General features: G+C 39.5%; 1 protein-coding gene and 1 long non-coding RNA gene across 3 annotated transcripts; one reads left to right on the top strand and one right to left on the bottom strand.

The window, feature by feature from the left end:
- Window positions 1-2,373: 2,373 nt before the first annotated feature.
- Window positions 2,374-5,367, bottom strand: SAT1 (spermidine/spermine N1-acetyltransferase 1). The gene is made up of 6 exons (XM_017653223.3): window positions 5,123-5,367; window positions 4,827-4,878; window positions 4,643-4,729; window positions 3,151-3,252; window positions 3,020-3,060; window positions 2,374-2,894 (listed from the first exon to the last, which is right to left on the bottom strand). Exons 1-6 carry the CDS (start codon window positions 5,186-5,188, stop codon window positions 2,724-2,726), a joined length of 519 nt encoding a protein of 172 aa, XP_017508712.1. The 5' UTR covers window positions 5,189-5,367; the 3' UTR covers window positions 2,374-2,723.
- A 160-nt stretch (window positions 5,368-5,527) lies between these two features.
- LOC108392769 (uncharacterized) lies at window positions 5,528-12,581 on the top strand. Of its 2 annotated transcripts, XR_012127302.1 has the most exons (4): window positions 5,528-5,755; window positions 6,474-6,547; window positions 8,202-8,455; window positions 8,766-12,581. It is a non-coding gene; the product is annotated as an uncharacterized lncRNA (long non-coding RNA). The 2 variants fall into 2 exon arrangements; XR_001852108.3 differs by lacking the exon at window positions 8,766-12,581 and having other exon boundaries at window positions 8,202-8,741.
- Window positions 12,582-21,490: the final 8,909 nt, after the last annotated feature.

Below are 21,490 nucleotides of genomic sequence, written 5' to 3'. Positions count from 1 at the left end.
GTGGGGGCAACAAAGGCAATGATGATGGAGGGTGGGCTGCCTTGTGAATACTGTGGTTGTAAGCCTGTCAGTCTGAGCCGTGGTTAACAGCTGACTGGTTTGAAGCCCACACTGGCAGCACAAAGAAAAGGATGAGAAAGAAGCACAGGGTCCTCTTGAGGTGAAAAGCTGCAGGTAGAGATGATAAAGCAAGAAAACAAACACAGGGCCAGTGAAACAAACAGACCTCTAGGAGCAGACATGGCTACCTGTGGATTGAACGGGAGGCCAGCCAGCCTGCCACTGTCAGGGAGGAAGCTGTTTCTGTAGCAGGAGGTGGTGAGCGGCTACTTGCCTCCAGAAGCAGTGATAAGTGCTGTCCATGCCAGACCCTGCCAGGGAACCAGTGGAAAGGAAACTCACAGGGCAGGGTAGAGTGGGTGCAAGGCATTAATAAATTGTTAGGCTTCTTCTGAATTATTGCTTCTATATTTCTATGAAAAAGCCTACTTTCTTTCCCTGGAAAGGCTACTCTGTGGAATGTAAGCAGTTGATCCTGGGCTCTGGTTTGGCCAACGACAGAGCACCGCTCCGCAATGGACCCTGTAAGTAGATTGGTTAGCAGGATTTCTGTCATAAGCCTATGCATGGACAAACCCAGCTTCTGTTTTAATAGTATCAGACGTTTTGATTTTATAAATCTTTTAGGGACATAATAAACTTAGCAAATAACAGTTAATTTAAGAAAACCACACAGAGAAAACCCCAAAACATCCTTATGTGATAATTGGCAAATTCTTAGGCCTGAAATACTATTCTTCCGAAATGATTGATTTTATGTAAAATGGTAATTTTAAAGTTTTTTCAGAGGTGTTGCTTAAATGGCCTCACTTCCCACCCCCAGTTTTCAGGTTTATTGTTATTATTTTCTTTCATATAATTTCCCCAGAACATATTTTCTTACTTGTTTGGTGATTGCAAGCTTTACAATTTGTTTTATAGTTCATTTTATTAAACAGATGTCTTTGTAATTGAGTTGAACTTTCAGTGGGCTTTTGCTGTGTTAGTTCAGCTTCTAAATTTTAAACTTAAGGGACTTCTTTACAGTGAACACAAAAACAAAAGCTTTCATGGTGACAACACTGGACCTTTAGGGCTAAGCTCTAAGAGGAATGAGAAAACAAAGAGTTACATTGTAACTTGCTTGGTTAATCTAATTTATTCACATATTTAACAACAGTCAGCATGTAGTTGTTTTCCTTAGAGGTTCACTTTCCAAAACATTATTTTCAAAATGTCTTCTTTCCTCTCAAGGCTCTTTGTTAACCATTTTTATGTTTGCCAGCATCTCTCTCCTAGTTACTTGCCATCCTGACAAGGACCCTGGTTGAGAATGGATTCTGTAAGCTTATTTTCGTGGCATGTTCTCTGAGCCACCAATAGATCCCAAAGCTCTCTATTAAATACAGTACAGGATCACACTTGTCTACATGGCTGCCTTCTAATTTAGGAAGCCATGACAGACACAGAAACAAAGGGATGCAGGACAAAATTCCCCTTCCACTTTAGAGCCTAGTGTTTATTTCCTGAAGAAGATTCAGTTTATTATCTTGACAACTTTTGGAAAATAATCTTGAGAATCAGCACAGTGGATCTTATCAACTACTGTTGTCATTATTGTGGGAATTCGTGGATTTAGGAATTTAGGTCAATGTCATGATTAATACTAAGAGTTCACCTGTTTCTTCAGGCCTCTTCTCATTTTCAGACCAGGAGGAAGCTTTTGTTTACTTCTTCCTGGCGATTTTAAGCACCCCTATTGTTTCTCCCCATAGAAGCCCTTTGTATTAACACTGTACCATAGGCTAGCCCTCCAGATGCTAATTTCCCTCAGTGGTACTGGAGTCTAACTCCAGCCTTTCTTTTTGCAAATTTCCTATAAAAATGGGGATTTTTGCTCCTGCCTGATTAGCAGTGATCATTTTCCCTGTAGAATACTGTAGCATTTTGTGTGGGATGAGGCTATTATAGGTGAGATTACTCACCCCCACCACAATGTTTGAGAATCCCATCTCTACCACCTCCCTTTACTTGGGTAAAACAAATGGGCTTACTCACTGTGGGCCTTGGTTCCTAAACTCTTGTTGAAAATTCTGTTAGATGAAGTGTACAGTGTCATCAATGTAAACTCATATTTTATGTCACTACATTAAAACCTTATTAACTGCCTTCTTCCAGACTTTGAGAATACTAGCACGGTTGTGATCACTTTGAATTGGATTAAACCTGTTGGTAAACCATTATAAAGTTACCAGGTTATGTTTCTTGGCTATTTTTATTTTATATTCAATAGCAAGAAAGATTATCAAGGACTAGTAAAAAGGCTTACACCAATAAAATCAAAGGGTAGTTTATTAAAAAAGAATCAAAACAGAAACTCTAAGTACCAGTGTGTACATTGTACACATTTAAATGACTCACAAGAATGAAGTTTTTTCATATACATTATCACATCACCTTGTTTTTACTCAAAAAAAAATGTTCAAGGAAAAATCTGACTCCAAACTGCATACAAGATTGCCATCTTAGACCACATTTCAAACATGCAACAACGCCACTGGTAATAAAGCTTTGGAATGGGTGTTCATTCTATTATTTCACTACAAACAGGATAGAAAGCAAGGTAAGTTTGAGAATTTATTCTAAAATAGAATGGAAGCTGTCATTGTCTACACCAGCACTCCTCACTCCTCTGCTGCCATTTTTAGCAAGTATTCCTTGTCGATCTTGAAGAGTCTCCATCCCTCTTCGCTGGACAGATCAGAAGCACCTCTTCTTTTGTAGAAGTTGATTGATGGTTCATTCCATTCTGCTACCAAGAAGTGCATGCTGCTGCACCGACATTTCATCGCAACCTATTACAAGGAAAAGTAAAACACACTCAGTGACATTTCACCTGCTTTCCAAAACCCAATTTTGATTCAGCATTAAAATCATCCCACAGCCCTTACAGATTCAGAAACCAAAAACTAAGATGTACCTGGCTTAGATTCTTCAGAATTTCTGATCCTATGCCAAAGCCTAAAAAAGAGAAGTACCATTTAAAAAGTCATCTTAGGGACTTCAAGCCCCGATTTCTCTTTAGAGCCACCCCTCTTAACTCAACCCTACCTCTATAATCACTCATCACGAAGAAGTCCTCAAGATACAGTAGTTTGCCAATCCATGGGTCATAGGTAAAATAGTACATGGCGAAACCAACAATGCTGTGTCCTGCAATAAGAGTTTCACATGAGATGTGGATGAAAAGCAGTCCATTCAAGTTGTGGCTGTAAAATCAGAAGCCTATTACAGGTTTTAAAAAATACACATGCATGTATTATATAAGTAGCCACGGAGTGGGACTGTCTCCTGACTTTTATGCTAGTGCAGTCCAGGCCACTGTTGGATGATCTCACTGTTCTCAAAACATGTATTTGCAAAAAGCACACGTTAGAGCTAGCTGAAGTCAGACCAGCATTATGGACCGGCCACTCTACAATCTGTTGGATCTCACATTCAGGAAGTGAGACCGCTTTCACTACTTGCCAGAGCGAAACTGCTATGGTCTTCGACAAAACACACACATTATTCACATCCTATTCATACACTGGTATGTTGACTTTGGAAAAAGTCAGGTTTACACGGCAGTTCAGAATAGCAAATCTCTGTAGTTTAGAAACTCTGCTTCCTTAAGGTCAGGACATCAGGCCAAAAGTGCAATGTTTAATTTCAGAACTTGCCTTCCAATTCACACATTGTCAATTTGCTCTCCCCAGTTTTTAAGCCAGAAGCAGAGGTACCCAGAAATAGGTATTATTTTAACATCCACATCTCTCTAAAAAGTACCTCAGTCCTTATGTTTTTGGTTCATTTCTTCTAGCTTGGGGAACAGACTTCAGAAAACAAACTTAAGCACCCACCCAAACTTCCCCTTTTAGCTCTGTCTTCTGACCAGTCAACAGGGACCAGCAAAAAATAGAAAAAAAGTCAAACTCCTTTTTATCTGGTGTGTATAATTCCAAATGGAGGCAAAGGTTTCAAATTAAACTTTCTAGCCATTTTATAGTCCTTTGCAAACAGAACAGGAAGAGAGTACAGTAGCATTTCTGATCTACCGTGTTTTAAGTGTGTGATAATAGGACCTTACCTCATTTATCATGATCATCTACTTTATTGTGTAAAGGATCTTTTAGTTACCTCCCCGCCCATCCATGTACACGGAAGGGCCATGTACATGGCGAAGCTAGAGACTGTAACCTGAAGATTGGGACAAATTAAAGAAAAAAATGTGATTTAACACAATAACAAAAAAGTAAGTTAAGTTAGGGTCAAACAAGAACCATTTATGAAACTGAATTACAACAAATGACATTATACCTAACTCTTCCGGGTCTCCGCAGCACTCTGATACTTTAAAACAGCTCTTCTAACCCGCCCTATTATTAAGTGCAGCACATGTATTTTTTTCCTCAGTAGTCTGAACACTGGCTGGCTATTATTTATGGCGAACTTCTCAGTAAGTAGCGTCGACCTGTGTTGTCAGTGATTCTACACAGCAGACACTACCTACGTTTTACACAACACTCGGTGTCTCTGGCTCCTGGAAGGGGAGGGCGGTTACCTTCCGGAGTAGTCCGGTGCTCCTTGGGCACTTCTGCAACCAGGCAGTGGTAGAAGGGGTGCTCTCCGAAACCATCCTCTAGGAGATCTACAAGGAGGGGCAGCGGGGACAGACAGTGTTGGCCTCGGTGAAGGTGACAGGCACCGGACGCTCGTCCTGGCCCACCCCACCACTGCTACGTTACCTTTTTCAGTTAGTATTACTTGCTCTTCCATGTATTCATATTTAGCCAGCTCCTAGCGATGCACATAGGAGAAAGAGAGAAACAGAAAACTGAGTGAGGCCTGGCGCAGCCAGCTCAGAGGGAATGGGGATTGGCGGCCGATTTGTTCCGAGACGCCCCGAGTGGCGCGGCCCGGCCTCGGGCTGGGGCTGGGGCTGGGGCTGGGGAGGCGGGCGGAAAAAAGGGGAACCTGCAGGAGCCGCTCCCCCCGCCACTTGCCGCACCCCCACCCCGGGGGAGCCTGGGCTGCCCACTACCTTGATCAGCCGCAGGATGTCACTGCAGTCGGCGGCGGTTGCCGGGCGGATCACGAATTTAGCCATTTTCGTCTTTTGCTTTTTTTCCCTTTGCGGACCAGGCCCCTGTACTTGAACAGTAGGAGGAGGTGGTTCCTCATTCGTCTCCCGGGAACGTCCTTTTCCTAGTCAGGCTGGCACCATGACCCGGCGAACCTCGGTGAGTGAAGGAAACGCACCCACGAACTGCGACTACGGCGGAGCGCTTGAGCCGCCCCAGGGCCCCGCTTTTTAGCGCGCAGAGGCCCCGCCCTGACCGTGAGGCGGAGGCACTTCGTCCAATGAGGCCGAGGCACTTCGTCCAATGAGGCCGAGGCACTTCGTCCAATGAGGCCGAGGCACTTCGTCCAATGAGGCCGCGACCGCCCCCTCCTTCCGGGCACCGCCTTCTCTTCCGGGCGCCCGTGTGAACCCTCAGGCGCAGGCGTGGCCCTGTGCGTGCGCGGGCGAGGGAGAGGTGCACGGCGGTGTTCTTTAAGCGACGCTCTCTGGCGGCGCCTGGTGGAGCCTTCTTGGAAACCCGACGTGGGAGCCTACGTATCCCGCATTAACCTTCGCAAAAGGAGTTGAATACTCCTTCGGGCCCCTCACCCAGTGAGTTTGCAATTTCTTCCTTGGCGGGTCCAGGAAGGAAAGTCGAGACCTGGCTTTGGGCAGAGGAGGGAATTAGAGCAGCGGTTCCCAAAACTGTGGTCTCGGGAAGTCTGTGGGTCCCAATATCCTTTCAGAGAGTCTGTGTCAAAACTAGTTTCATCATAATAGTAAGACGTCATTTGCCTTTTTCACTCTAGCTGGAATTTTCCAGAGGCAACCTTGTGTGTAATGAAGTCATTGCTCGGATGACTCATGGAATGTGCTCTTGTATATTCTTGTATTTCCTAGAATTTCCTAAAGTAAGCTTTTTGGGTTCCTCAGTAATTTCCCCCCATACTTGCAATTTTTTGAGTTAACAAAGTGTTTTCTTTCTTATTTTTTCTTTGTATTCTTTCCTAAATCTCTGACCTTCCCTGTGGAACTGTTTTTCCTTCTGCCTGAGGTACACTCTTCATCACTTCCTTTAGTGAAGGTCCGCTTTTGTAAAATTTTCCCAGTTTTGCTTGTGTAAGTGTGTCTTTAATTCATCTTAAAATTCTTAAAGGATTTATTTCACTGCTTACAGAATTTGAGATTGGAAGTTATTTTCTTTCAATATGTCTATGATATCTATCTCCTGGCTTCCATTGCTGTTGAAAGTTGTAATCCTTGCTTGCGCCATCCTCAGTGATTTTTTTCCCCCATTTCTAACTTTTTGTTTTGAATTAATGATTTACAGTATGTGTGATGATGTCATTACTCTGGTGACTAAAGAAACATGTGCTTGTGAATTGTTTTCTACAAGTTTCAAAGGTAAGCTTTTTGGATTCTTTAATAATTTTTAAATGTCCTGAGAGAAAAATGTTTGAGAATGGTTGAATTAGAGTATAGCTATTCCTGGATTGTACCCACTGGAACAGATATTCAAGCCTCTTGCAGGTAAAGTTTTTCTTTTGTAAGCCATCTTCCAAAATAGGCCCTCTGGAGAGTTATGCTTCAGCTACCCTGCCTGAGTTGCGGGATGAGTCAAACAGAAAACATCAAAGGGGCCTGCAGCATTCTTCTGTCTGTAGGAGAGGTTGGACTAACACCAAATGACCCTCCCCTAATTTTCAACAGTGATTCTGTGCATTTGATAGCAATATCCTGTATGCAGGAAAGAAAGCAAAAGTAGGTTCTCTGTTATTCTTACCACCCACAGGGGATGTTATGCATAGTGAGTCTCCATGGGAGTTTATGAAACGTCTTTCTCAAAGATCTTTAAAAATAGCATTGATTCTCATCTGCCTAAGCTAGTTCATGTAGTGTCTTTCCTGACACCATGACCCATGGATGAGCATTCATAGGCCCTTCCTCTGCTTCAGTCTAGCTTGTGGGAAGACCCAGGAGAGCTTGTTATACTTGCTGATAGCAGTAAATTAGACCTTCATGAGTAAGCACTAACGATAGCTGTGTCATTGCAGTAAAAACAAAGGTCGTTTTCAATTTGGGTAGCTTAGATTTTTAGAGTAATGATTGTTTCATTAAAATGCATTATATGTTTTTTCCTATTTATTCTGTTTTTCCAGTTTAAATTTCATGCTCTTCTTCACTTTGCCATTATGACAAGAAAAGCCTATTCTGAAAAACAGATGGCTAAAAAAAGCTCATTGTGATTCTGTTTGTGCACTTGTAGAAGCTTAGAACCCTAAGAAATTTGAATTTTCTTCATGGCAGTGAATCAAGTTATGGTTTTCCATTTTCATAGAATAGATAGATGCAATGGGTGACCAACATTACCCCCTCTTAGTACTGGAATTTATATTTAAAACTGCATAAATGGGATTACCTGCATAACATTTAGAAAACTATTATTTGGTTAATGAGTCAACAAATCAAGTATTTATTGAGCCTGTGCTGGATTCTTTTGGGTTATAAATGAGCACTAAGTTTTGAAACTGACCCTTAGGACACAGTTTACATTTAGAGATGTGTGTGTAGTTTACTACAGCTGAATTTAACCTTTGTGAGAAAGAGAATTATTATAACTGAGGACCTCTGAATAGAGGGAGAATGTAGGAGGAAGAGAAACTGCCAAGGCATGTCGTGGGTGTTTTACATTCATTCTCATTTGATCCTTACCGCTGTCTTGTAAATAGATAGTGCTAGCTCCATCTTCACAACTGAGAAAAACAGAGGCCCAGAGGGGTTACAGAATCACCAAAGCTAGGAAGTGGTAGACCTAGGAAAGAAAGAATTCTGTTGATTTCTGTGTCAAAGTGAAGCTGTCCAATCTATTGTGGAAGGTGTTGTAGTTCTGTTTATGAAAGCAATGAAAACTGATTAAGAAAACTGGGGAGAAGCAGGAATATAAGAAGTTAATAAAAATAATCCCTGTTAGTAAGGTAATTTCCTTCCAGTCGACATGCAGGGTTTACATTCAGTTGGTATATACAGTGGATTAAAAGAGGTCACAAATTCATTGCAGCTCCTTCCACCAAGAGGTAAAATTAATTTCCCCATTCCTTGAATCTGGACTGGCTCTGTGACTTGCCTTGCCCAATTGAATGCAGAGGTGGTGGTGTACAACTTCTAGGCAAGATCTCAAGAGATCTTAAAGCTTCTGCTCACACCTTCTTGGAACCCTGGTGCTGCCATATGAAGAAGCTTGACCTAGTCTCCTTGAGGATGAAAGACTCATGAAGAGGGGTCCGGCTGACAGCCAACATCGACTGCTAATGTGTAAGTGAGGCCATATTGGGTCACCCAATCCCAGTTGAGCTGTCAGGTGATTGCAGCCACATAAGAGACCCTAGGCAAGACCAGCAGAAGAACTGTCTAGCTGATCCCAACCCATGTATGTCATCAACCCATAGAATCATGAGCCAATAAAATGTTTTTCTTTTTATATTATGATTGAGATATTTGTGCCCCTTTATCCCCCTCCCCAACCACCCATCCTAACCCCTCCCCCATGGTGACCAACAGCCACTTTTCAGTGTCTGTGAGTCTACTATTTTGTTCATTTTGTTTTGTTTTCTTTTGTTTTTAGATTCCGCATATAAGTGAAGTCATATGGTATTTGTCTTTCTCTTCCTGGCTTATTTCTTCACTTGTTATTTGATGGTTTTTAGTGCTGTGACTGGATTTCTTTTTTCATTTTTTTTGTGTATCTGTTATAGGCTTTAGGTTTATGGTTACCATAAGGTTTATAGATAGTTTCCTAAATATATAGCATTTTATATTAAAGTTGATGGTTGCTCTATTTTGAACACAGTTTAAAAGTACTTCTTTTTTATTCTTCCACCTCCACACTTTATGTATTAACTGTCATAATCAGCATTTTTTGTGTATCCCTTGACTGATTTTATGTATAGTTGATTTTACTACTTTTGTTTTCTTTTTTAACTTCAATCTGGCTTAGTAAGTAATTGGTCTATTACCTTTACTGTGGGGTTGTTCTCACTGATGAAATATATTTAGGCTTAAGAACATTTTCATCTACAGAAGTCCCTTGGACATATGCTGTAAGGCTGGTTTAGTGGTGGTGAATTCCTTAAGCCTTTGTTTATCTGGGAAACTTTAAATACCTCATTCAATTCTGAATGATAGCCTTGCACAGTAGAGGATTCTTGGTTGAAGGTTCTTCTGTTTCAATGCATTAAATATTTCATGCCACTCCCTTCTGTCCTGTAAAGTTTCTGAGAAATCTATTGATAGCCTTATGGGGTTTCCCTTATAGGTAGCTGTGTGCCTCTCTCTTGCTGCTTTCAATACTTTCTCTTTATCCTTAATCTTTGCCAAAGTGGTTGTTTAAAGCCACTGAATTTTGGGGTGGTTTGTCACACAGCAAAGGGTAACTGAAACCAGATGGCCATTTTCGTTGTTTACACTAGGCTTCCATTCTGATTGGTTGTAGTGCCCTTTCTGATTGGTCTGCGCTTTGCTGTACCTGCTTTAAAATATTTAAAAAATCACCTGTGGATGGTGTGTGTGTGTGTGTGTGTGTATGTGTGTGTGATAGCAAAAAATTGGTATCATATATCTATCATTTATATTCTGCAAAATAGTGTAGTGGCTTCTTAGCTACTACAGCTTTAGAATTAGATACTCCCCATCTGTGTGATTGTGTTGATTACTTTGTTAAGTCACCATTCCTTCATCTGTAATGAGTAAATAACAATGTCCTTCATATGGTTAACTGTTGTGAGGATTAAACGAGGTAATACATATAAAGTGCTTAGCACAGTACATGGCATAATTGTTAGCATTACTACTATTAACATTATAGTGTATTTTCTTATGTCATGAAGTATGGTTGACCCTTGAACAGCATAGGTTTGAACTGTGTAGGTCCATGTATATGCAGATTTTTTTCAATTAATACATTGAAAAAGTTCTTGAAGATTTGCAACAATTTGGAAAACATTTCCTTTTCTCTAGCTTACTTTATTGTAAGAATACAGTCTATAATACATATGATATATAAAATATATGTTGTTTTTATATAATCTGTTGTTTATGTTATTGGTGAAGCTTTGGTCAACAGTAGGCTATTAGTAGTTAAGTTTTTGTGGAGTCAAAAGTTATATGTGGATTTTTGACTGTGCAGTGTGTGGGTCAGCACCCCTAACCCCTGCATTGTTCAAGGGTCAGCTGTATATTTAAATTAAAAAAAAGTAATGGCTTCTTAGAATTCTATTGTGTGCAATTTATTTTACCATTCTGTTGTTGAATATTTAGGGTTTTCTTAATGATAAATAATGCTTTGATGAACATCTTTCCACTCAATTTTTTGGCCCATTTTCTGATCGTTTCCTTAGGTAGATTCCTAGAAGTGAAGTTACTAGGTGAGCAGAGATTTAATTCTGTTGATCTGGAGCCAGAGAAACACTCTAAATTCAGGTCCTTACTACATGAAATTGTAATTTGAGATGATTCTCCAGATGTGCTTGCTCTAGCTTGAATGATCTAAATTTGGTAACATTTGATAACATCTGTGCTACACAAATTATAATAAGCAGGATCAACTAGAAACTGGGTCTTTTCTCAGAGGGTGGTTTTCTTGCTATATATGTGACAACCTCTGAGAATGCCCAACAAAAACAACCAGACCCTAGAACTAATCTCGGAACTCAGCAAAGTTGCAGGATACAAAATTAATACACAGAAATCTGTGGCTTTCCTATACACTAACAATGAACTAACAGAAAGAGAAATCAGGAAGACAATTCCATTCACAATTGCATCAAAAAGAATAAAATACCTAGGAATAAACCTAACCAAGGAAGTGAAAGACCTATACCCTGAAAACTATAAGACACTTTTAAGAGAAATTAAAGAGTACACTAACAAATGGAAACTCATCCCATGCTCTTGGCTAGGAAGAATTAATATTGTCAAAATGGCCATCCTGCTCAAAGCAATCTACAGATTCAGTGCAATCCCTATCAAATTACCAACAGCATTCTTCAATGAACTGGAACACATAGTTCAAAAATTCATATGAAACCACCAAAGACCCCAAATAGCCAAAGCAATCCTGAGAAGGAAGAATAAAGTGGGGGGGATCTCACTCCCAAACTTCAAGCTCTACTACAAAGCCACAGTAATCAAGACAATTTGGTACTGGCACAAGAACAGAGTCACAGACCGGTGGAACAGAATAGTGACTCCAGACATTAACCAAAACATATATGGTCAATTAATATACAATAAAGGAGCCTTAGACATACAGTGGGGAAGTGACAGCCTCTTCAACAGTTGGTGTTGGCAAAACTGGACAGCTACATGGAAGAGAATGAAACTGGATCATTGTCTAACCCCATACACAAAAGTAAATTCGAAATGGATCAAAGACCTGAATGTAAGTCATGAAACCATAAAACTCTGAGAAAAAAACATAGGCAAAGATCTCTTGGACATAAACATGAGCGACTTCTTCATGAACATATCTCCCTGGGCAAGGGAAACAAAAGCAAAAATGAACAAGTGGGACTACATCAAACTGAAAAGCTTCTGTACAGCAAAGGACACCATCAATAGAACAAAAAGGCATCCTACAGTATGGGAGAATATATTCGTAAGTGACAGATCCAATAAAGGGTTGACATCCAAAATATATAAAGAGCTCATGCACCTCAACAAACTAAAAGCAAATAATCCAATTAAAAAGTGGGCAGAGGAGCTGAACAGACAGTTCTCCAAAGAAGAAATTCAGATGGCCAACAGACACATGAAAAGATGCTCCACATCGCTAGTCATCAGAGAAATGCAAATTAAAACCACAATCCTGAGATATCACCTCACACCAGTAAGGATTGCCACCATCCAAAAGACAAACAACAACAAATGTTGGCAAGGTTGTGGAGAAAGGGGAACCCTCCTACACTGCTGGTAGGAATGTAAATTAGTTCAACCATTGTGGAAAGCAGTATGGAGGTTCCTCAAAAAGCTCAAAATAGAAATACCATTTGACCCAGGAATTCCACTTGTAGGAATTTACCCCAAGAATACAACAGCCCAGTTTGAAAAAGACAGATGCACCCCTATGTTTATCGCAGCACTATTTACAATAGCCAAGAAATGGAAGCAACCTAAGTGTCCATCAGTAGATGAATGGATAAAGAAGATGTGGTACATATACACAATGGAATATTATTCAGCCATAAGAAGAAAACAAATCCTACCATTTGCAACAACATGGATGGAGCTAGAGGGTATTATGCTCAGTGAAATAAGCCAGGTGGAAAAAGACAAATACCAAATGATTTCACTCATATGTGGAGTGTAAGAACAAAGAAAGAAAAAACTGAAGGAACAAAACAGCAGCAGAATCACAGAACCCAAGAATGGACTAACAGTTACCAAAGGGAAAGGGACTGGGGAGGATGGGTAGGAAGGGTGGGATAAGGGGGAGGGAAAAAGAAAGGGGCCATTAAGATTAGCATATATAATGTGGGGGGAGGCACTGGGAGGGCTGTGCAACACAGAGAAAACAAGTAGTGAGTCTACAGCATCTTACGCTGATGGACAGTGACTGTAATGGGGTATGTGGGGGGGACTTGGGGAAGGGGGGAGTCTAGTAAACATAATGTTCCTCATGTAACTGTAGATTAATGATACAAAAAGAAAGAAAGCTCTTGAACTAAAAAAAGAAAAAACAAAACCAGACCCAAGAAGATACTTTGATTTGGGGCCAAGATTTTCTTTTCTTTTTTTTTTTGGAAAAATTATATTTTAGGATATGGAAAGCTGTTTCATCTTTAGGGGTGGACCATCAAAAGTATAAAACTTCTCTTTGTAAATGCAAAGTATTACATCACTTTAGGCTGTAATTAAAAGAGGCTGGTCAGTAACAAGTAAGGTAATAATCAGGACTCCTGTTTGCAAGTGATAATACCAAGTTCTAACTAGCTTGGGCAAAAGGGGAATTTAGTGCTCTTTGTAGGAAGCACGGCTATGAGTGAGAGAAAAGGTCAGGGCTTGTAATGGACAGTTGTTTGTTTCTCAGAAGAGCATTTTCTGCTTTTGAAAAATTACTTTCCCCCTACACCCAACTAGATGGTTTTCCTTGGTGGCAGCAGGGACCAGCATGCCACCCGCTGGTCAATATTTTGACCCAGGTCATGCCAATCAGAGTCTTTTCTCACTGGCACTGAGAATGTCCTTTCCTTTCTGCTGGCACATCTAGAAAGATGTGGAGGTATGAGACAATGACCGACCACATTTGAGTTTCTGGCTCTGCATAGCCACAACTTGGATGGCTACATCCTCCCGGCTACCACTGTTGCCTACTTTTAACCCCCTTGTCCCCACAACCACTACCACTATACTCACTAAGGAAAGAGGGAGCCAAATGGTCAGAAAGTTTCCATCCCACTAACTACAGAAAGAAGGGCAGAGAAGAAGCTCCTTGGCCAGGGATGGGTGTTGGGGGTGGTAAATGTGTTTTGAAACATGCCTAAATAGGGGTACTTGAATTCCCACAGACATGCCCAGGTCTGCTTATTTCTGACCTTGAAGGAAGGTCACAAGAAGAATGACAGCAAACCAAAGAATGAAAAGCTGTTTCGGTAGACTGGGGCAGAGACATTCCCCTGTTGTAAGGAGTCATCTCAAGCCACCCCTATCTATTTATAAGATGAAATCTATATGCCATCCTAGTCTGAATCTATCCAGGCTGTTACTATTGCACTCCATGGGCTCTTACTGAGGATCATAAAAAATGATGGTGGAGAGAGACCATAGAGACCCTTTGGATGAAGTTTAAGAGGTGTGATCATGCTTCTTTTCTTTCTGCCTAGTGCTTGCTCTTTGTGAGAAGGGCAGCACATTAGCAATCATACTAAATCTGCAGAAATTGCCCTCTGGAAACCAGATGTAGAGGCTGAGTGACTTTTAGGCAAAACGTGGGCATATTCCACATGCATGTTTATGACTTAAGACTGGTGTTGTGGGTCTAAGGGCCATTGCTCTCTACCATGAACACTATTTCAAGGTTCCACAGCAGCAAGGCAGTTATTTGAAAGCAAGTTGTCTATATCATACCTTTTGTATTAGTTACTATTGCCACATAACAAATTACCACAAACTTAGTGGCTTAAATTACATACATTTATTATTGTGGTTTCTTAGGTAGGGAGTTCAGGCATGGCTTAGCTGGGTCTTCTGCTCAAGGTATCAGCCAGGCTGCATTCTCATTTGGGAGTGTGGCCAAGGGAGAGTCCACTTGCAAACTCAAGTTGCTGGTATTGGGAGAATTCATTTCCTTGACTGACAGCCTTGTCTTCTTCCTGGCTGTAGGTTAAGGCTGCCTGTGGCTTCTAGAAGCTGCCTGCAGTTTCTTGTCACATGGGCTTACCCAGTGTGGCTGTTTACTTCATGAAGCCAGCAAGGAGAGGCCCTACAATATCTAGCAAGCCTGCAAGATAGTCTTTTATTGTGGAAAAGAAAGAACCATGTAGCATAAAATTTACAATCTGAACCATTTTTAAGTGTACAGTAGTATTAGCTATATGCATATTGTTGTATAACAGCTCTAGAACTTCATCTTGCAAAACTGAAACTCTATACCCATTGAACATCTTCCCATTTCCCTCTCCCCCCAGCCTATGGTAGCCACCATTCTACTCTCTGTTTCTAAGAGTTTGACTACTTTAGGTACCTCATGTAAGTGGAATCAAATAGTATCTTTTTGTGACTGGCTTATCTCACTTAGCATAATGTCCTCAAGTTTCATCCATATTGTAGTATGTGATAAAATGCCCTTCTTTTTTCAAAGCTGAATAATATCACATTTTATGTATATACATACCATATTTCTTTATCCATTCGTTGGTGGACATTTGGGTTACTTCCACCTTTTGGCTATTATGAATAATGGCACAATAAATATAGGTATTCAAAGCTGTCTTTAAGATTCTGCTTTCAATTCCTTTGGATATATACCCAGAAGTGGAATTGTGGATCATATGATACTTCTACTTTTAATTTTTTGAGGAACCTTTATACTGTTTTCTATAGAGGCTGTAGTATTTTACATTCCCACCTACAGTGGACAGGGTTCTCTTTTCTCCACATCTGCACCAGCACTTGTTATTTATTTATTTTGTTATATATTAATTTCAGTCACTTTCAACAGAATTGTAGGATTTTTAAAAATTAAATATACCTCCTTAATTTCTGATTTTTGATTAGTGGTCATCCTAACAGGTGTGAGGTGGTATCTCATGATTTTTACTCAAAATTCTGTGATGATTAGTGATATCGAGCACCTTTTCATATGCTTGTTGCCATTTGCATGTCTTTGGTGAATGTCTATTCAAGTACTTTGTCCATTAAAATTTTTTTGTTTGATTTTTTTATTGAAGCATAGTTTATATCCAATATTATATTGGTTTCAAGTATACAATATAGTGATTTGACAGTTACATACATTATTAAATGCTCTCCCCAACTAGTGTAGTTATTATCTGTTAACATAGAGAAATGTTACAGAACTATTGACTACGTTCTCTATGCTGTACTTTCCTTTTTTTTTCTTCAAAAAGTATAATCACAATCTGGAAAAAATTCTTCTTTGCATACAAGTACTTGACTAGAAGCATTTTTTCCCCTGAAACCAGTTTTTCTTCCTATGTTCCATATCTCTTTGAATTGTACCACTATCTAGCCAGTCACTTTCAACAGAATCATAGGGTTTTTAAAAATTAAATATATCTCAATTCCTTTTTCTTTTTTTAATTAATTTTTTTATTAAGGTATCATTGATATACACTCACTTGAAAAACGTTGTGGTTACTACATTCACCTGTATTATCAATTCCCCCCTACAACCTGTTACAGTCACTGTCCATCACTCTATGCTGTACTTTCATCCCTGTAACTAATTTATGTTACAATTGAGATTTTGTGCCTCTTTATACTCTTCACCAACCCACCCACTTTGCCCACCCATCCTAACCCCTGCCCCATGGTAACCACTGGTCACCTCTCAGTGTCTATGAGTCTACTGCTGTTTTGTTTTTAGACTCCACATATAAGTGAAGTCATATTGTATTTGTATTTCTCTGCCTGACTTATTTCACTTAGCATTACCAAGTCCATCCATGTTGTTGCAAATGGTAGGATTTCTTTCTTTTTTATGGCCAAGTAATATTCCATTGTATATATGTACCACCTCTTCATTATCTATTCATCTATTGATGGACATTTTGGTTGCTTCCAAATCTTGGCTATTGTAAATAATGTGAGTAAACATAGGGGTGCATATATCTTTTGGAATCAAAGATTTTGTTTTTTTGGGTAGCCTGAAAGTGGAGTTACTGGGTTATATGGAATATCTATTTTTAGATTTTTTGAGGAACCTCCAAACTTCTTTCCACAGTGGTTACACCAATTTATAATCCCACCAACAGTGTAGGAGGGCTCCTTTTTTCCACATCCTTGTCGACACTTGTTATTTCTTGTCTTATGCATAGTTGGACATTCTAACTGAAACGAGGTGATATCTCATTGTGGTTTTGACTTGCATTTCCCTGATTATGAGCAATGTGGAGCATCTTTTAATGTGCCTATTGGCTATCTGCATGTCTTCTTTGGAAAAACATCTGTTCGGGTCCTCTGCCCAGTTTTTAATTGGGTTATATATTTTTTGGTGTTGAGTTGTATGAGTTCTTTATATACTTTGGATATTAATCCCTTATTGGATATATCATTCATGAGTATATTCTCCATACTGTAGGTTACCATTTTGTTTTGCTGATGGTTTCCTTTGTTGTACAGAAGCTTTAGTTTCATGTAGCTCTGCTTGTTTATTTTTGCTTGTTTCCCTTGCTGGGGGAGACACATCCAGAAAAAAGTTACTCATGCTTATGTTCAAGGGATTTTTGAGAAAAATATGTATCCTGCTGCTTTTGGGTGGAATGTTCTGTATATATGTTTATTTATTTATTTTTTTTTTGGGGGGGAAAAAAGAAGTTTATTTCTTTTTATTCATTTATGCAAAGACAGTTTCAGCTATAGGTAATGTGAACTTATTTCTAACTTTAAAATTAATTTTCCATTTTGAAAGGTTCAGGACTTTGTGTTGTCTTTCTACCTTACTCTTTTAAATACTTCAGTCCAACAAAACAGCAGACAAATACAAAGTTTATTCCCCTACTTTCCTTAAGGCCATACTGGGATAATTTGAATTGGCTCTTTAGACCTTGGTATTATCTGTAGTAATCTGGAGATTTAATGACAGAATGATATACACACACAAAAAGAACAGAGAATTCTTAAAAGGACAAATTTCAGGGCACTTTCGAATTCTGAGGCATAAGTAAGCCCTCTTGGGGATCCTTAAGTTAAAAGCCTCTTCAGATTCAGAATGAAGACTGTTTAGACTAAGACAACATGAGGCCCTGATGAGAAGGCCTATGGTAACTGCAATAGGTTAAGTAAGGTAAATGGTGTCTCCATGTGGTAGCAAAGGGGCCAATGTAAAGAAGGCTAGGAAGCCACTTTAAACTCATGTCTGCGGCAAGTCATATGATGTGATACAAGGGTTTCCCTTAGAAAGGATTACCCACCCTATGGCCACCTTTCCAGGGCTGAGTTCTCAGACTGCTCAGACTGCTACTTCTCCTCTTCACACCACCTGTTCTAGGCACCTCTGCTAGAACAGGGTACTGACTGGAAAAGCAAGAGAATGGGTACAGCAAACGTGGCTCTGGTGCTTGTCAAGATACAATGTCTAACAACAGGGAGACTAGCTAATCTAGAAATGGATTGTTAACTCTGACTCTAATACATTCTTTGGATATGCTTACTAAACAACCTTTGTAGTTTAGAAATGCCAAAATTACGTTGACTCTCCTGGATATATTTTACTTTAATAAAGGGAATATAATAGGCTAATAAAATACAGATCTATTTGCTCTTTAACAAGTAACTAATATTTTCATGTTTTTATAAAAAATTCCTTTCAGATACTCTGATTAACCATCAAGTGACATAAAAAAGTTTTCAGCATTCTTTAATACTAATATTTAGTACAATTTAAGATACAGCCATCAAGTTTAGCATTTCAAGGAAACAAGAAAAAAAAGGAGAATGGTAACTCACTGAGAAGCTTATGTTCCTAGTAAAATTTAGTTTGTCTTGGATTTTTTTTTTGAGGGCATCTCTCATACTTATTGATCAAATGGTTGTTAACAATAAAATTCAGTATAGGGGGTCAATGCTCAATGTACAATCATTAATCCATCTCAAGCCTAATTCTCGTCAGTCTCCAATCTTCTGAAGCATAACGAACAAGTTCTTACATGGTGAATGAATTCTTACATAGTGAATAAATTCTTACATGGTGAACAGTACAAGGGCATTCATCACAGAAACTTTCGGTTTTGATCACGCATTATGACGCATAAACAATCAGGTCAAATATGAATATTCATTTGATTTTTGTACTTGATTTATATGTTGATCCCACATTTCTCCCTCTATTATTATTATTATTTTTATTTTTAATAAAATGCTGAAGTGGTAGGTAGATGCAAGATAAACGTAGAAAACATAGTTTAGTGATGTAAGAGGGCAAATGTAGATGATCAGATGATCAGGTGTGTGCCTATGGACTAAGTATTAATCCAGGCTAGACAAGGGCAGCAAGACATCCACGGATGCACAAGATTTCTCTCAAAGCAGGGGGGGTGAGGTTCTGAGCCTCACCTCTGTTGATCCCCAAATTCTTACCTGATGGCCCCCATGCGACTGTGCCTGTCTTAGGTTGTTCCTCCCTTGAGGAATCTTACCCGTCTCTGGCTAACCAGTCATCTTCCGGGGCCATACAGGGAAATGTAAAGTTGGTAAGTGAGAGAGAAGCCATATTGTTTGCAAAGGTTAGCTTTTTACTTCTTTGCAGATTTATGCCCTGTGGCTTCTATGCCCAGCACTTGTCTCGAGGTATCTTTACCACCTGGAGGAATTATGATACTCGGTAAATTCGATATGAGGCACGAATTCTATTTAAGGGTTGTAATTAGGAAGGAAGAAGAAAAGCTATAGAGGTAGCATATGGAAGAAAACATGGGAGGATTGATTATTTCTTTGACATATCTTCTTGTAGAGTACCTTAAGTATGTATAGGTTTTAAACTACTAACTAATTTGCACACACATATTAACATAATAGGAATATGGTGACATAAACAAAGCAAATCTATAATTACCATCCATCTCCAGTGAAGCCAAGAAAACCATTTAGGCACCCTAGGCATTTGCGAAAATTTATCTATGATATGATGGATATTGTCCAACTGTACTTGAACCATCAGACAAATTAAAGCAGCCCATTTCTGGGATCTGTTCACATCCCATATGTTCTTTTAACCGTAGATAGTCTATAGTTATGAGATTTTGGAGTGCTACAACTTGCACCCCTCCCAACTCCTGGCTGAGTTCCAACAGTACAGATCCGGTCAAATTCGTTGTCTCACTGTATGCACATGCCAGCCTAGACATCTCCCTCCTCCTTCTTATGGCAAGTCCAGGAGACGGTGGGCTGGATGCAGCCACAACCGCAGCATCGTCCGGATCCCTGTGGAGGCTTTTTGATGATCATCCCCCGGCACAAGTCCTCCAGAGAGTGCTGATGCCAGAAGCTCCTCCTCATATTGTATCTTAGTTCATTTTCTGGGTATCCAAGCTAGGCCTTGGTCTTCTGCATAGAAACAAAGAGACCCTTTGCCCACACTTTGACATGCCCTCTATACCACTGTGCAGAACCCACTGGAGGTCAGCACACAGGAACAGCTTTTTTTAAAATTTTTTTATTAAGAGAAAGGAATATTATCAGAAAAGAGTACCTCCATAGCTGATCATCTGACACCCTTTAAGTGATCAACATTAAGGATATTTAAAGCATGCGTTGATCTTTGATTTACCAATAGTTTTATCCTATCAAGGAGTAATCCCCATTTTCTTTCTTTCTTTCTTTCTTTCTTTCTTTTTTTTTTTTTGAGCGGGCATCTCTCATATTTATTGATCAAATGGTTGTTAACAACAATAAAATGCAGTATAGGGGGGTCAACGCTCAATGTACAATCATTAATCCATCTCAAGCCTAATTCTCATCAGTCTCCAATCTTCTGAAGCATAACGAACAAGTTCTTACATGGTGAACAAATTCTTACATAGTGAATAAGTTCTTACATGGTGAACAGTACAAGGGCAGTCATCACAGAAACTTTCGGTTTTGATCATGCATTATGACCTATAAACAATCAGGTCAAATATGAATATTCGTTTGATTTTTGTACTTGATTTATATGTTGATCCCACATTTTTTTTTTTTTGAGAGAGCATCTCTCATATTTATTGATCAAATGGTTGTTAACAACAATAAAATTCTGTATAGGGGACTCAATGCTCAATGCACAATCATTAATCCACCCCCAGCCTAATTCTCGTCAGTCTCCAATATTCTGAAGCATAACGAACAAGTTCTTACATGGTGAACGAATTCTTACATAGTGAATAAGTTCTTACATGATGAACAGTACAAGGGCAGTCATCACAAAAACTTTCGGTTTTGATCACTCATTATGAGCTATAAACAGGTCAAATATGAATATTTGTTTGATTTTTATACTTGATTTATATGTGAATCCCACATTTCTCCCTTTATTATTATTTTTTTTAATAAAATGCTGAAGTGGTAGGTAGATGCAAAATAAAGATAAAAAACATAGTTTAGTGTTGTAAGAGAGCAAATGTAGATGATCAGGTGTGTGCCTGTAGACTATGTGTTAATCCAAGCTAGACAAGGGCAATAAAACATCCACGGATGCAGAGGATTTCTCTCAAAACAGGGGGGGTGAGGTTCTAAGCCTCACCTCTGTTGATCCCCAATTTCTCACCTGATGGCCCCCCTGCGACTGTGCCTGTCTTAGGTTGTTCCTCCCTTGAGGAATCTTACCCGTCTCTGGCTAACCAGTCATCTTCCGGGGCCATACAGGGAAATGTAAAGTTGGTAAGTGAGAGAGAAGCCATATTGTTTGAAAAGGTTAGCTTTTTACTTCTTTGCAGATATATGCCCTGTGACTTCTATGCCCAGCATTTGTCTTGAGGTATCTTTACCACTTGGAGGAGTAATGATACTCGGTGAATTCGATATGAGGCACGAATTCTATTTAAGGGTTGTAATTAGGAAGGAAGAAGAAAAGCTATAGAGGTAGCAGATGGAAGAAAACATGGGAGGATTGATGATTTCTTTGGCATATCTTCTTGT

The sequence above is a fragment of the Manis javanica genome, chromosome X, assembly GCF_040802235.1.
Source record: "Manis javanica isolate MJ-LG chromosome X, MJ_LKY, whole genome shotgun sequence".
In the NCBI taxonomy this organism is placed as follows: Eukaryota; Metazoa; Chordata; class Mammalia; order Pholidota; family Manidae; genus Manis; species Manis javanica.
This window is presented reverse-complemented; position numbering and strand designations above follow the sequence as displayed.

Bases quoted from the DNA above. Each gene is read 5' to 3' on its own strand.
- SAT1 (XM_017653223.3), bottom strand. From the start codon at position 5,188: ATGGCTAAATTCGTGATCCGCCCGGCAACCGCCGCCGACTGCAGTGAC. The intron at 4,730-4,826 runs GTAACGTAGCAG...CCCTCCTTGTAG, and splicing joins AGTAATACTAACTGAAAAAG to ATCTCCTAGAGGATGGTTTC. The intron at 3,061-3,150 runs GTAGGGTTGAGT...TCTCTTTTTTAG, and splicing joins CGTGATGAGTGATTATAGAG to GCTTTGGCATAGGATCAGAA.